Source organism: Tiliqua scincoides, chromosome 5, assembly GCF_035046505.1.
Source record: "Tiliqua scincoides isolate rTilSci1 chromosome 5, rTilSci1.hap2, whole genome shotgun sequence".
Taxonomy (NCBI): Eukaryota; Metazoa; Chordata; class Lepidosauria; order Squamata; family Scincidae; genus Tiliqua; species Tiliqua scincoides.
The window spans coordinates 127,812,974-127,825,990 of NC_089825.1; the positions used below are offsets into that span (position 1 = coordinate 127,812,974).

Sequence of the window (13,017 nt, forward strand, 5' to 3'; positions counted from 1 at the left end):
GGAGGCAGCACATGTGGAAAGCGTTCAGTCCCATTTACTATCCTTGTTAAAAGAATATACATAGTAGCCTGTTAACAGCACAGGTCTGTAACATTTCCCCTGATGCAGTCACATCCCATGGAAGCAATCAAGTCTAATAGATTAAAGATAAAATATTGAATTGAATGGGGACCCACCTGAAAAGGTGGGTCCCGACCCCCAGTTTGAGAAACACTGCCTTGGAGGCTTTCATGCACGGGATTTCAGGGGACGCTGCCGCTCCTCCCCCGTGCCTTGAGTCCCTTGCCCATCAGGGGGCGATCGCGTCCTCCCCATGCGCTCTCTCCTCCGCCCCCCAACTGCAAGACCTCCCCTTCTCCTTTGCTTCCTGTTTCCCTGCACGGGTGAGGATCTCAGGTGGGGCTATGGGAGGGGGGGATTCTTGATTGCCCCAAACCTCCAGTGTGCAGTAAGAAGCATGCAATGGGAGGCAGCCCTAGATTTGCGGGGATCAACAGGGAGGGAGATAATGCAGGGCAGTGGGGTAGCTAGAAGGGGGGCAAAGCACTAAGTTGTGCAGGGAGCCTCCCCTTTGGAGACATTCCGGGTAGTGGGTGCAAAACGGAGGTGTAAGCTCCGAAGGGGAGGCACCCTGCACTACTTAGTGCTTCCCCCCCCAGCTACGCCACTGCTCTGCATTGTCTCCCTTCCTGGTGATCCCCCCCACTGCAAATCAGGCTTGGGGCGGGAAGGGATTCTGGTGCACCACCAAGTTAATGAGTGATCTACTATGCCCGGCAGGTGCCCCTGGACTCCTGGACGGGGCAGAGTCCACGGGAGACCAGCATGTTTCGAGCCCTGGCTGCGTCCACACGCCCCCACTGCACCCTGAGGATCTTCCCCAGAATGAACAGCACTGGCAGCGCCATGCAGGGGACCCTGGCTGACAAGGTGGCGCTGGTGACCGCCTCCACGGAGGGGTAAGCTCCTCTCTGCCCCTGCACCAAGAGGTGCCGGGACTCAGGTGTTTGGGGGCTGATCTGCATCATGTATCTCAGATGTATCTGAAAGGGACAGATGTTTGGGGGTCTAGTCATGGAGGTGCACTCTGCACACTCTCAGGGGCACCGTCGTCCTCTGGACTCGGTGGCTTTGACAGGGCACAGAAGCCAGGCTCCTCTGCCCCAGACCCCGGAAGACCAGATGTCCTAACTGCGAGAGAGGACCAGGCCCCCTAAAATGTAAGAACAGCCAAGAAAAATGTAGAGCTTGACCAAATAAAAGCTACAAACATTTGTATATTGATTTCATGTGGTTAATTTAAACACTATATTGCTTATTAAATTTAAAAGTATATTACATGTAATTTATTAATTACAAGAAGGCTATGCACTGCCTGCAGGAACCTGCTCACAAGGAGAAGGAGGACATTTAAGCTCTTTTCCAGGACATGAGGCTAAAAAAGAGGACATGGACTGGATGAAGAGGAAGTACAGAGAAGAGGGTGGGTGGGCTAGAGGCTCTGTTCTCTTCCATGCTGTCTCCCTCTTGTTTTTCCAGTCCAGGAAATGGGAGGAGGAGTTAAGGGGTGTGGGCTGATGGAGGCAGTAGCATAGCTAGAGAGGGGTGCAAAGAACTGCGTTTTGCAGGGAGCCTCACCATAGAGTGCAAGCGGCCTCTCCCCTTCGGAGCCATTCCAGACAGTGGGAGTGAAATGAAGGCATTCACCACTGTTTTGCACCCACCGCCCGGAATGGCTCCAGAGGGGAGAGGGAGGGGCCGCTTGCTGGCTGCAGTGAGGCTCCCTGCAAAACGTAGTGCTTTGCACCCCAGCTAAGTACATCACTGGATGGAAGTGGGTGCCCCCGGCCAAACTGCTGCCTGAGGTGACAGCCTTATGGAGGTGCCGGCCTGGGCTTTGCAGGTGTTTATGGAAATCAGCCTACACGTTTTGTAATAATTGTCTTAGCAATCCTTGCCTTTAATAAGGCAGGCCGATGCATGCAAGGAGGTGGCTGAAGAGAGGGAACAAGCGCTCGCTTCAGGACTTCTTGAGCCAAGGACTTGATCCTGCAGCAACTCTCAAAAGTTAAAATCTGATGAAGAGGGTCAGGCGAGGAAGCCGTTGTCCTGTTCTCTCACTGAACGTACCCAGCTTGGTTGGGTGAGGGTGAGGGTTCCTGGCACTTGTTCTTGGGAGATGGTATTTCACCTTGTTTCTCATGAAGTGCATCTCCTCCACCCTCCGCCCTCTTTCCTTGCCAGGATTGGCTTTGCAATCGCCCGTCGCCTCGCCCAGGATGGTGCCCATGTGCTCCTGAGCAGCCGAAAGCAAGCCAATGTGGACAGAGCGGTGGCCGAGCTTCGCGGGCAGAACCTGAGTGTCTCTGGGCTGGTGTGTCACGTGGGGAAAGCCGAGGACAGGCAGCGCCTTGTTGATGCGGTGAGGGCTGGGCGTGCCTGGGTGCTCCGTGTCCGCATGCGAGAGAAGCCGGGGTAGGGCTTAGATTGGTAGCCTCCCACTGTGTGCGCTGGAGTTCCTTGGAGGGGGGGGGACCTCCCCACGGAGACAGAGAACAGCAAACCACTTCTCTGCTTCCAATAAGCTGTGCGGCCACACAGCTCAAAGCCAAGCTTCACACCGCTCAGAGCTCGACTGAACAATCAGCAATAGCAGGTGAAGACATCACCGGATACCAGAAGATGCCCTACCGTACAGCGAGCATAGGGGCCCACACAGCAGTGCAGGCCCCTTATAGGGTGGATTGCTGCCTTTAGTCTTCCCCAATAATATACGGCCAAGAGGATTTTGTGCGTTTTGAGGTGAACCCTCTTTGTACAGGAGATGCAAAACCTGAAAGGAGGGCCAGGCGCACGTGTGAATGGAATGTGCAGCCTTGAGAATTCTCCAAGATGCTCTGCAGTGCACCATGTTTGGTGGACGACAGGCAGGGTCTCCTCATCTGCAGGCCTCACAAAGGCCAGTGGAGAGGTGCTGCCTTTTGCATCCCTTTGAGGACAGTTGAGTGGGCAACTGGCAGGTCCAGGTCATGCAACACCTTCCCTGGAATGACCTCCTGAGCAAGCCTGACTGAAATGCGCAGGGTTTTCATGTGTGGGATCCCATTTATTTCAATGGGGTTGTGCCACAGAACGTTCTGGCCAATTGTGCGGTGGTTTTAATTAGTGGGCAGGGTGTGCTATGTGGATTTGGCAGCAAGATCTCTTGGGCCGACTCCGATCACCTCCTTTCAAGTCTCCTTGTGGGGGCAAAAGAAGGGTTTCTTTGAACAGTCCTAGCATAACTATCCCAGAAGTCTCTGCTGCTCTGTCTACAATGCCTCTGTCCATCATAGGGATGTGTGGTGGGAGGGGAGGCAGAGCCTCCCCACCAGAGTCCTTCGAAAAGCCCTGCACTTTTTGAAAAGTGGTAGCACTTTTAGAGGGACTCTGATGGGGAGGCTCTGCCCCCCCGCCTACCCACACACCGCACGTCCCTGCGGTCCATGGAGCAGTTGTTTCTCACACATTTAGCACTGGGACCCGCCGGGACAGAATGAGAATCTGTTGGGACCCACCGGAAGTGACGTCATGACCAGAAGTGACGTGATCAAGCAGGAAAATTTTTAACTATCCTAGGCTGCAATCCTACCCACACGTACCCAGGAATATTATTATTATTATTATTATTATTATTATTATTATTATTATTATTATTATTATTATTATTATTAACAACAGTATTTATATACCGCTTAGCGGTTTACAGAGAAAAATCAAATAACTAAATGGCTCCCTGTCCCAAAAGGGCTCACAATCTAAAAAGATGCAAAGGAATACCAGTAGACAGCCACTAGAACAGACAGTGCTGGGGTGAGGTGGGCCAGTTACTCTCCCCCTGCTAAAAAAAGGAGCACCCACTTGAAAAAGTGCCTCTTACCCAATTAGCAGGGGTAAGTTTCCTTTACTATAATTGTTAAAAGAATATACATAGTATTTTATTAAAAGCACAGGTCTGTAACATTTCCCCGAATGCAGTCACATATCATGGCAGCATCAAGTCTAATATACTCAAAATAAAATATTGAAATGAATGGGGACCCACCTGACATTGTCTCGCGACCCACCTAGTGGGTCCTGACCCACAGTTTGAGAAACACTGCCATGAAGGATGGCTTCATTCTAGGAATGCGGTATCTTTGCTGACTGTCACTGTTCGGGGTCAGAGCTCTGCTCAGTGCAAGCAGAAGCAGGGTTCAAGAGATGAGTGTATCTGTTTGTGTGAACCTGGGCCTGTGACTCCTGGGCTGTGTTCTCAGCACCGGGTGGGAGGAAACCAGCAAGCCTGCTCTCGTGTCCCAGATACGGGGGGAAAAAAAAAACACACCAGAGTTCTCTATTCCCATTTCCAGAAATAGTCTGCACTTGGTTTACCATCCTGTGCCAAATAAAGAATCCTGGGTTTCGTAATTCGGAGGCGGGCTGTGTGTGTGTGTGGAGGAGGAGGGTGTTAACTGGTGAGCCTCCATTTGACAATCTCCATTTGCATCAGACCTGTTTCTCGGCTCACTTCTGCAGGTGCTTTCACAAGAGTAAAAATTATTACCCCTCAGTAGGTGCGGCTATGCTTTGGCCCTATGAGATTAAATTTGCACCCCACGGAATCAAAACACTCGCAGAGGGAGTGTGTATTGAGGGCTGGGCTGGATTTTTATGTAGGGGGGATTTGGAGGTTTTGTTTTACGCCTCTTGTTTTGGGTTCTTGCTCTAAGGCCCTGGAGCGCCATGGAGGGATCGATATCTTGGTGTCCAACGCAGCTGTGAACCCCTTTTTCGGTAGCATCCTGGATGCCACCGAGGATGTCTGGGGAAAGGTGAGGTGCTTGAGGTGGATGACAGAGAGGGTTATGGTTATGAATGCGGACCTTGGGTTGTGGCATAAGATGAGTTGGGGGAAGCCTGGGGTTGCCAGCTGACCAGAAAAAAAATGCTCTTGTGCCTAGTAGCAGTTTGATATGCCAAAGTCAGGAAGCATACCCGCACGATGGAGACAAGTGTCATTTCTCGCTCATGTCCGCAGATCAGGCTGCTTTTCAAAGCACAGGACCTCAGACAAATATAAAAAGTTGGCAACCTTGGCAAACTTTGGAAATTTAATTTGAGGAGGTGGGGCGGGGCTAACACAGTGGGAAGTGTGGGCTGCAGGGTGGGCAGGGCCCACCCACCCCCTCACAAGCAGCCCATGGGATGAAGCAGCCAGGCTGGCATCTAGAAAAGACTTGCAGGAAATGTTAACCCTGCTTGTTCATGATTGGGGAGGTTGTTGCAACTACCATGATGCTGAAACTGTGTTTACAGAAGGGGACCTTGAGGAATGTCCACCCACCACCTTGTCCTTCTCTAATCCCCTCATTGTATTGTCCCATGTTGATTGGCCTGTGGGGGAGGTAGAACATCAGATTCCAAGGAGGAGACCTCGCTGGGGCCCTCATTTCAGAGAGCAGAGCAGGGAATTCATGGGGAAGAAGTGCCAGAGTTAGAGGCTGGGTGATGAATGTTTTGCCCTTGAGAAACCTGGGCTATTCCTCTCTTCCTCTCACTCTCTCTCTCTCTCTCTCTTAATTTTAGATCCTGGATATCAACGTGAAAGCCAGTGCTTTGCTGGTCAACCTGGTTGTACCTCACATGAGGAAAAGAGGGTGAGCAGTTGAGTGTGTTTGTGTGAGAGAGAGAGAGACCTGGGGAAGGGGATGTGCTTAGACCACATCTGATCTGAAGAGCCACAAAATCCTGTGGAGGTCACTGACCTGATTCAGAGAGCCCCTGCAAACACCTTTTTTCTCCCCCATCATTATGACCTGAGTTCTGTGTCAGGCTGCGCAGTCACTTCAGGGTCCTAAGATGGTTCACCTCCATGGCCCTTAGCACACCTCCATCCATCTTCCCTCATGGCCCTTTTTGCTCTCCCTATTCCTGACAGTTCACATCGGCCTTTTTATCGCCTTGCCCTTCTACCTTGTGGCTTCCGCTATACCGATCTGCCTCCCAGTGAACTTCGGAAATCTGAACCCAGGTATTCCACCTTTAAGTCCTCCGCCTTAACCACTACGCCACATTGCCTCTCTGAGGTGGGCTCCCAACCCCCCTAGGTCAGACTCAGTCCTGACACTCTCATCCTTACCCTTCAGCAAAATCCTTTCTGCTCAACCTCCTGTTACATGCTTCCCCACACGACTTCTCCTCCCAACCAGGAATCCATTCTCATTGCTCCTTGTCAGTCCTCATCCTCTTCATTCTATTGTAGATTGTAAGCTCTGTGGGGCACAGACTTTGCCACCTCAATATGTGGCACATGAGTGCTAATCGCAGTAGTGATCTGGAAAGGGGGCATCGAATAAGGGGGTGAGAGATGGGGGTGGGGAAGGAGAAAAAGCAGAACAATGGAAGAATTTCTTGTTGCTTTTCTCCTTTACTCTCTTAGAGGTGGCTCCATCGTCCTTGTGGCTTCCATAGCTGCGTATTCGCCGTTTCCAGTAAGTCAGCTACATCCTAAACTTTTTCTCCCTCTTCCGTCCTACTAGAACAGGAATGTCAAACATAAGGAAGCAATTTCTCTGGACTCGTTATAACTGGTCTCTCCCAGCATGATAACCAGGCTCTCTCATACCTTGAAAATATGAACCAGATTTGCACATTTTCTCTTCTGTCATCTGCAGCTAATGAGTTTCTTTGTGAGAACAAACTACTTATTCCTGGCCATCATCTGCTCAGTGATGCCACTTCCTACTTCATGATGTCACTTCTGGTCCTCGGCAGGTGCCATGAATGCTGTTCAGCCCACTATATGAAAAGAGTTTGACCCCCATAATAGAACTCAGGGCTGCCCAATGGAATTGATCGGCCATAGAACTGGGACCGATGAATGGATGTGTAATTAATGTTTGGAACTCACCGTAACAAGATGCAGCGATGGCTCCAGCTTAGGGCCCAGTCCTATCCAATATTCCAGTACTGGGACATTCATACCAGTGGGGTGTGCGCTGCATCCTGCGGTGGAGGGGCAGTCACTTGGGCCTTCTCAAGGTAGAGAACATGTGTTTCCTTATCACGGGGCTGCACTGTGGCTACACTGGAGCTGGAAAGTTGGATAGGATTGGGCCTTTAGCTGGCTTCATTTGTTTAGGATAAGTCTTAGCAGCAGCTGGTAGCCATGATGGTTCGGTGGAAGCTTTATGATCTTAGGAAGCATGGCACTAAATGCCGGCTGTTGGAGGGGGCTAATACCAGAACCCTGCTTGTGGGCTTCCTGGGAGTAGCTTGTCATAAATGCTTCAAAATAAAATTACAATACTAGGCTCTGACTGAGAAGCAAGATGCTGGACTGGGTGGGCCTTTGGCTTGATCTGACAGGCCTCTTGATGTGGTTTGGGAGCCCATGTTTGCTGGGATAACATGTGGCTCTATCCTGATACTGGTGGGCTAGCCAGTAATAGTGGCTCCAGAAGAGTGACTCTTGGGTCACAGTTCCTTGGCGGAGGCTGCCACAACCACCAACCATCCTGTCTCTGGCACTATCTGAGGTGGTCTGCCCTTCATCCCCTCTCATCCTTCTCCCCTCACTAGGGCCTGGGCCCCTACAATGTCAGCAAGACTGCTCTCGTAGGCCTTGGTCAGAACCTGGCCCTTGAACTGGCCCCCGACAACATCCGGGTCAACTGTCTGGCACCGGGACTGATCCGCACCAAGTTCAGCTCAGCTGTGAGTACCAGAAGCTGGGGGTGGGCAGGTGGAGCAGGAAACGGAGCAGGCAAATTGACGGGTGTTTCCTCTTCCAGCTCTGGCAGGACAAAGCCACGGGGGACAGACTGATGGAGGCCATGCAGATACGAAGGTAATGTGTTCACACGCCCAGTTGTTCTAGGTCAGGGGTGTCCAAAGATTTTGGCAGGAGGGCCACATCAGCTCTCTGACACTGTGTCGGGGGCCGGGGAAAAAAAAAAGAATTAATTTACATTTAAAATGTGAATAAATTTACATAAGTTTACATAAATGTATTAAAGATGAACTTATATGAATGAATGAAGGTCTTGCAATAGCTCAAGGCCTATAAAAGGCCTTGCACAAAGCAAGGCTGGCCTTTCCTTTGCTGCCGCTGCTGCATCACAGATGTGAAAGAGCAAGCAGTGGAGGGAGCTCTCATTCCACAGCTCACACGAGAGGTCAAACAGTTGCCCTTACGCTGAGAGAAGTTGCTTTGGGCCAGTGCGGGCTTCAACAAATCTCCGGAGGGCCAGAGGCTCATTGGAGACTGGGGGCTCCCTGAGGGCCGCATTGAGAGGCCTCAAGGGCCGCAAGTGGCCCCCAGGCCAGGGTTTGGGCACCCCTGTTCTAGGTCAACAGTCGGCAGTCTGTGAACCTGGCATAGCCCAGACACAAAACCAAAGAGGGCTGTACCATGTTGAAGAAAGCATATTTAAATTGATTGTTGGAACTTAAGCGTGACTTAAAAGAACTTCTTGTCCACTATTCATTGCAAACAAAATAGTGCCAGGCACAGCTCTGAGCCTTTGCGTAGGTTTGGCAGACCACACATATCGCATGCAGGGAGTCCCAGGTTCAGTCCTTGACCTGAAGCCTTGCAGAGATGCCTGTCAGCGCAGGTAGTGCTGGCCTCAATGCAGGGGTGGCACAAACCAGAATGCCACCCGATGCCGTCTTGGATAGGTTGTCTCCATGCTTGAAAACAGCAAACAAAACCCTTGCTGCGCTCCTCAGGTGCTGCAGTGAAACCCAGACATGCAGGTCTTACTGCAGGGACCTCTCCTAGTAGTGTCCTGGAGCACCCACCAAAAGTCATGTTTCATCTGGGGATATCAGCAGTGGGTCTTAGGCAGCAACAGAGTCAGGAGTCCGACACACTAAATCCTGTTGTTATCCAGGTCAGGAGTCTACATCCAGGATGACAGTGCTCCACAGCCTTGCTTTCAGACCACAGGGCACCCTCAGACTTCAAGACAGTGACGTAGCTAAGCAGGTGAAGGGGGTAGCAACTGCACTGGGCAACAAGCTTTAGCGGGACAACAAGATGAGTGGCCAAATTGTGAAAACCTTAGTATGTATGAATAATATCATGTTATGCATCTTTGGAAAAATAAATTTAATGCAGAATGCAATTAAACAAACCACACTGGAATATCTGTATTCTATCTAAAGCTATGGCCAATTAACCAGGAAATGAAAACACAACTGCCTTATGGAACGAAAAGTGGATTTTCTTAATTCAAACTGACCTATGAGACTGATTGTTCTGAGAGCCAATGAGATGTATTATGTTACAGCATGGAACCAATCAGGTGTTAATATGAATCTGCTCTCATTTCTATGTGTCATAATACAGTTTCCTCTACTAACTGGGAAAAGAGGCATTTCTTTTCAAATGGTGCTCCTCTTATCTTTAGCAGAGGGAAAACAACCGTCCCTCTTCACCCCAGCACAGTGTCTCTAACCAATAAGGGGCACACTTTTTATTTACTTAATTATGTGTAAATAATATAATTTGGGACAATAATTATATTGTCGTGGGGGGGGCTACAAAATCGTCTTTGACCCCAGGTAGCAGATAGATGCCTTAACTATGCCACTGACTGGGGGGAGGCAGCACAGCAAGTGGATGGTGAGCAGCTGGGGTGGAGGAGGCAGATTTCCCCCCGATTTTCACTTTTTTAAAAGCCTGGGTGTGCTGTAGCTAATGTAGGGTGTGATGTCACTTCCAGTTGTGACATCACTTCTGGGGCATCATTCTGAGCTTGGCACTGGGCTACGTGATCATGAGCTACGCCACTGTTCCAAGACCCAGCATGCTCCTGGTTTCAACCCCAGCAGCTTCGGGCATGGAAAGAGGAAAGTATCTCTGAGGGGTCCATTTGGAGCAGGCAATGTCTGTGAGACAGAGACGGTGAAAGGCGACACTCCTTGTCTCCAGAGAACTTCCACAGCTGTCCTAGCCACTTCCCCTTGTGCTGTCAGGGGTTTGGGGGCTTGGATAGTGACGAGTTAAAGATGCTTTTGACATTTCTCCCTAGTTTTCAAGTCACTAGATGCTGGCAGGGGACGGACGGACGGACACAGATGAGTTCATGCCCTGCCCTCCTCCTGTTTTTATTTGTTTATAAAATGTGTAAGCTGCTCTTCTGCGTAGGTTTCCGACGGCAACTTTTTTGCCCTCTTTCAAATGACCAGCGCACAAAGGCGCAAAATTATAACACTAGGCAAGAAGGAACCTTCATGCGCTCATTAGAGCACACCAAGACTCCCTTTCTGCAAAGTGCTTTTAATTCATGCGAACATGTGGATGTGCACGTGGATTAAATCACAACCCAGAAGAGATCGTCAGTCCGTTCCGTGGCTTCATCGTAGTTCTTTTTTGCCTAGTGTCTTAATGCCTGCGTGGGGTTGTGCACAGAGTTAACCCTGTACAGGAGGGGGAAAGATGCCAATTAGCCTTGCACCAATTATAACACCCCGGTTCCGAGACTAATTTTAGGAATTTTCCACTTAGACGAGAGGCAGGTGGGCTGGAACCGGGGGGGGGGGGGACAGAGACAAACCACTGAACAATAAATGGAAGGCACCCACTCATCGCGAGACCCAGTCTAGTGAGCTGTGTCCACTCCAGTAACTGACTTCAGTCGCACCTTCGAGGCCTAGATCTGGATTGGACCCCCCAAATCATCCGGCTTCCCTTTTCCTGCTTCTGACCCCACTCTCCTCTTAGCCCCACCTGCTCTCCCTCTCCCGGCTGTGGCTCCTCCCATGTTCTTGCCATACTTAGGGCCTCCCTCAGACCTCTCTGAGGTCTCACCAGGCACTGAGCTTCCCACTCTTCTGCCCCCGTCTTCCTTCTATTCCACTGCTCCCATCATGAGCTCCCTTGAAGCCATTCCCTGCACTGCCCTCTAACCAGATGATTCTGTTTTATCCCTCAGGCTTGGAGAGCCATCGGACTGTTCTGGCATCGTGTCCTTCCTTTGCTCTCCAGATGCCGACTATATCACGGGGGAAACGGTAGTCGTGGCTGGAGGTGCTCGGTCCCGTCTCTGATGGGGGTTCGGCCTTTCTTCCTACTTGAGCACATGAACGGACAGACAGATGAATGTGCAATGCCCTTCCCTCACCCCAGGAAAAAGAGATATGGGGTCATTGGTGTTTTGGGGGTGGCATACTGATCCACAGACATGCGTATAGTAGGGGGGGCGGTGGTTATTGGGGCAGGGGCTGGCTTTCCCTACAAAGTGAAGGGGCAAGACTGAGAGGTGTGAGAGAGACATCCTTTCCAAGAGTCTAGAAGTGGGAGATGGTGAAGGGGGGGGGGGAGAATGGATCTCAGGACCATCTTTAGGACTGGTAGTATGTGGCACTAGAGACTGGTTGTAAATGTGCAATGGGGAGGCAGTCTGTCCAAGTTAGCCAGCTAATGGGGCTTCCCTTGGAATGAAAAATGACCCATTGACCCACATGGTTAGTGCTGTTATTGGAAGGTGCTCTATTTAGGAGGGACTCTTGGGGGTGGTTTGGGGGCTGTTCTGGAAGAGCATTAATTGAACAGGGACTGGGGGCATCTGGCATTTTGCAGGTTATTTTGCACAGGAGCTTGAAGGGTGCAGAAAGCTTTTAGGAAGGGGTGTCCCGTGGCACCAGGACACACGTGTGCTCCCCATTTCTCAGTGCCTTACATTTTTGCCATGTGAAAAAAATAAAACAAATGTGTCTGTTTGACTGAATCCTTTGCGGTGTCTTTCTTTTTTGGGGGGGAAGGGAATGCTGGTCTCACTGTAAAGAGGGACAGCCAGGGTGGAGCCTGCGCTGAGCCTAGTCCCCCCCACCCCGTTACCGACGTTGCGACACCACCCCTCACGCTGATCAGTGCTGGGGTGGGGGGCAGCCCCTAAGCACGGGGACTCTCCCTTTAATAACAGGGCACCCCCTCCCACGCTTCCACCCCCACAATTGATGGCCGCCCTGCCCCCATCCTCTCTCCATCTCCAGAGGAGCCTTCAGGAGCATCTGCACACACGTCCACGGGCGAGGCTGCCACCGTTCCACTGGGGTCTGGTTTTTCTTGATGCCCTCCTGAGCGTGGCCGCTTTTTCTTCTGGGAAACCTCCCATCCTTGTTTCTTTTAGTGTCACCCTTCGTTTTGGTCTCTCCTTCCATCACACTGCCACTCGGTGTCCTTTCCTTGCGTAAATGTGACAATAGAGTCCTCCATGTTTTCTTCTGGGTGTCCACGGTCTCTTGCTTTCTCTTCGCCCCTAGTGTTTGGTTGAGGGTTTTCCCCCAGTCCACCCACACACGGATCTGGTCTCAGATTTGTTCCTCCTGTGATCTTCCCCTGCTGAGCCGTGCTTCATCCTGCCAACACCTGAGGCCGCCTGCTCCATCTCCCTGCTTCTCCCTTTCCCTGCCTTTGGCTCCTGCTCCAGCGCATCTTGCAGCTGACATTTCCAGCTCCTCTGTTCCTGGATCTCCACTTGCTTGCAGCTCTCCTTCCTCCTCCTCCTCCTCCCCCTGCCCTGCATCCTTCCCCTCCAGCTATGTTTCTTGCTGTTCCCACCTAACCCCTCCATTTGGAATCTACCTCTTTACAGCTGCCTCTTGCTGGGCTGATTTGGCTTTTTTTTTTTGTGGCTTTCCCCCCCCCCCCCCCTTATGCTGACACATTCCAGCCTTTCTTCTTCTTCTCCTTCATCCTCCGGCTCATGTTTCCAGTGGCTATTTTTCTACACAAACCATCTCCGGCTTCCTCCATGGGGCTGCATTTCCTTCAGAACACGATCAGTGGTATTCCCAGCTGAGATTGCTCCGTCTATGCGCTCGCTCAAGGCTTGGGTGTGTCTGTTATCTTCTTATCTGGCTTTTCTAGAAGCCTGTGCCTTTTTTTATTTTCCTCTGCTGGTTTAAGAACAAACACATGGTAAGTGGGGAAATGATTCTCAATGTTGTGCCCATGTATCTCCAAGCCATCTCATAATTTCTTCT

The 13,017-nt window shown here is 50.9% G+C and overlaps 1 protein-coding gene across 2 annotated transcripts; it reads left to right on the forward strand.

The window, feature by feature from the left end:
• Positions 1-319: 319 nt before the first annotated feature.
• LOC136651042 (dehydrogenase/reductase SDR family member 4-like) lies at positions 320-11,740 on the forward strand. 2 transcript variants are annotated; one of them, XM_066627103.1, is made up of 9 exons: positions 320-383; positions 781-959; positions 2,245-2,422; positions 4,752-4,853; positions 5,608-5,678; positions 6,461-6,512; positions 7,603-7,737; positions 7,815-7,870; positions 10,965-11,740. In XM_066627103.1, the coding sequence occupies exons 2-9, from the start codon at positions 826-828 to the stop codon at positions 11,077-11,079; spliced, it is 843 nt and encodes a 280-aa protein (XP_066483200.1). In that variant the 5' UTR covers positions 320-383; positions 781-825; the 3' UTR covers positions 11,080-11,740. The 2 variants fall into 2 exon arrangements, with proteins under 2 accessions (XP_066483200.1, XP_066483201.1); XM_066627104.1 differs by having other exon boundaries at positions 332-396.
• Positions 11,741-13,017: the final 1,277 nt, after the last annotated feature.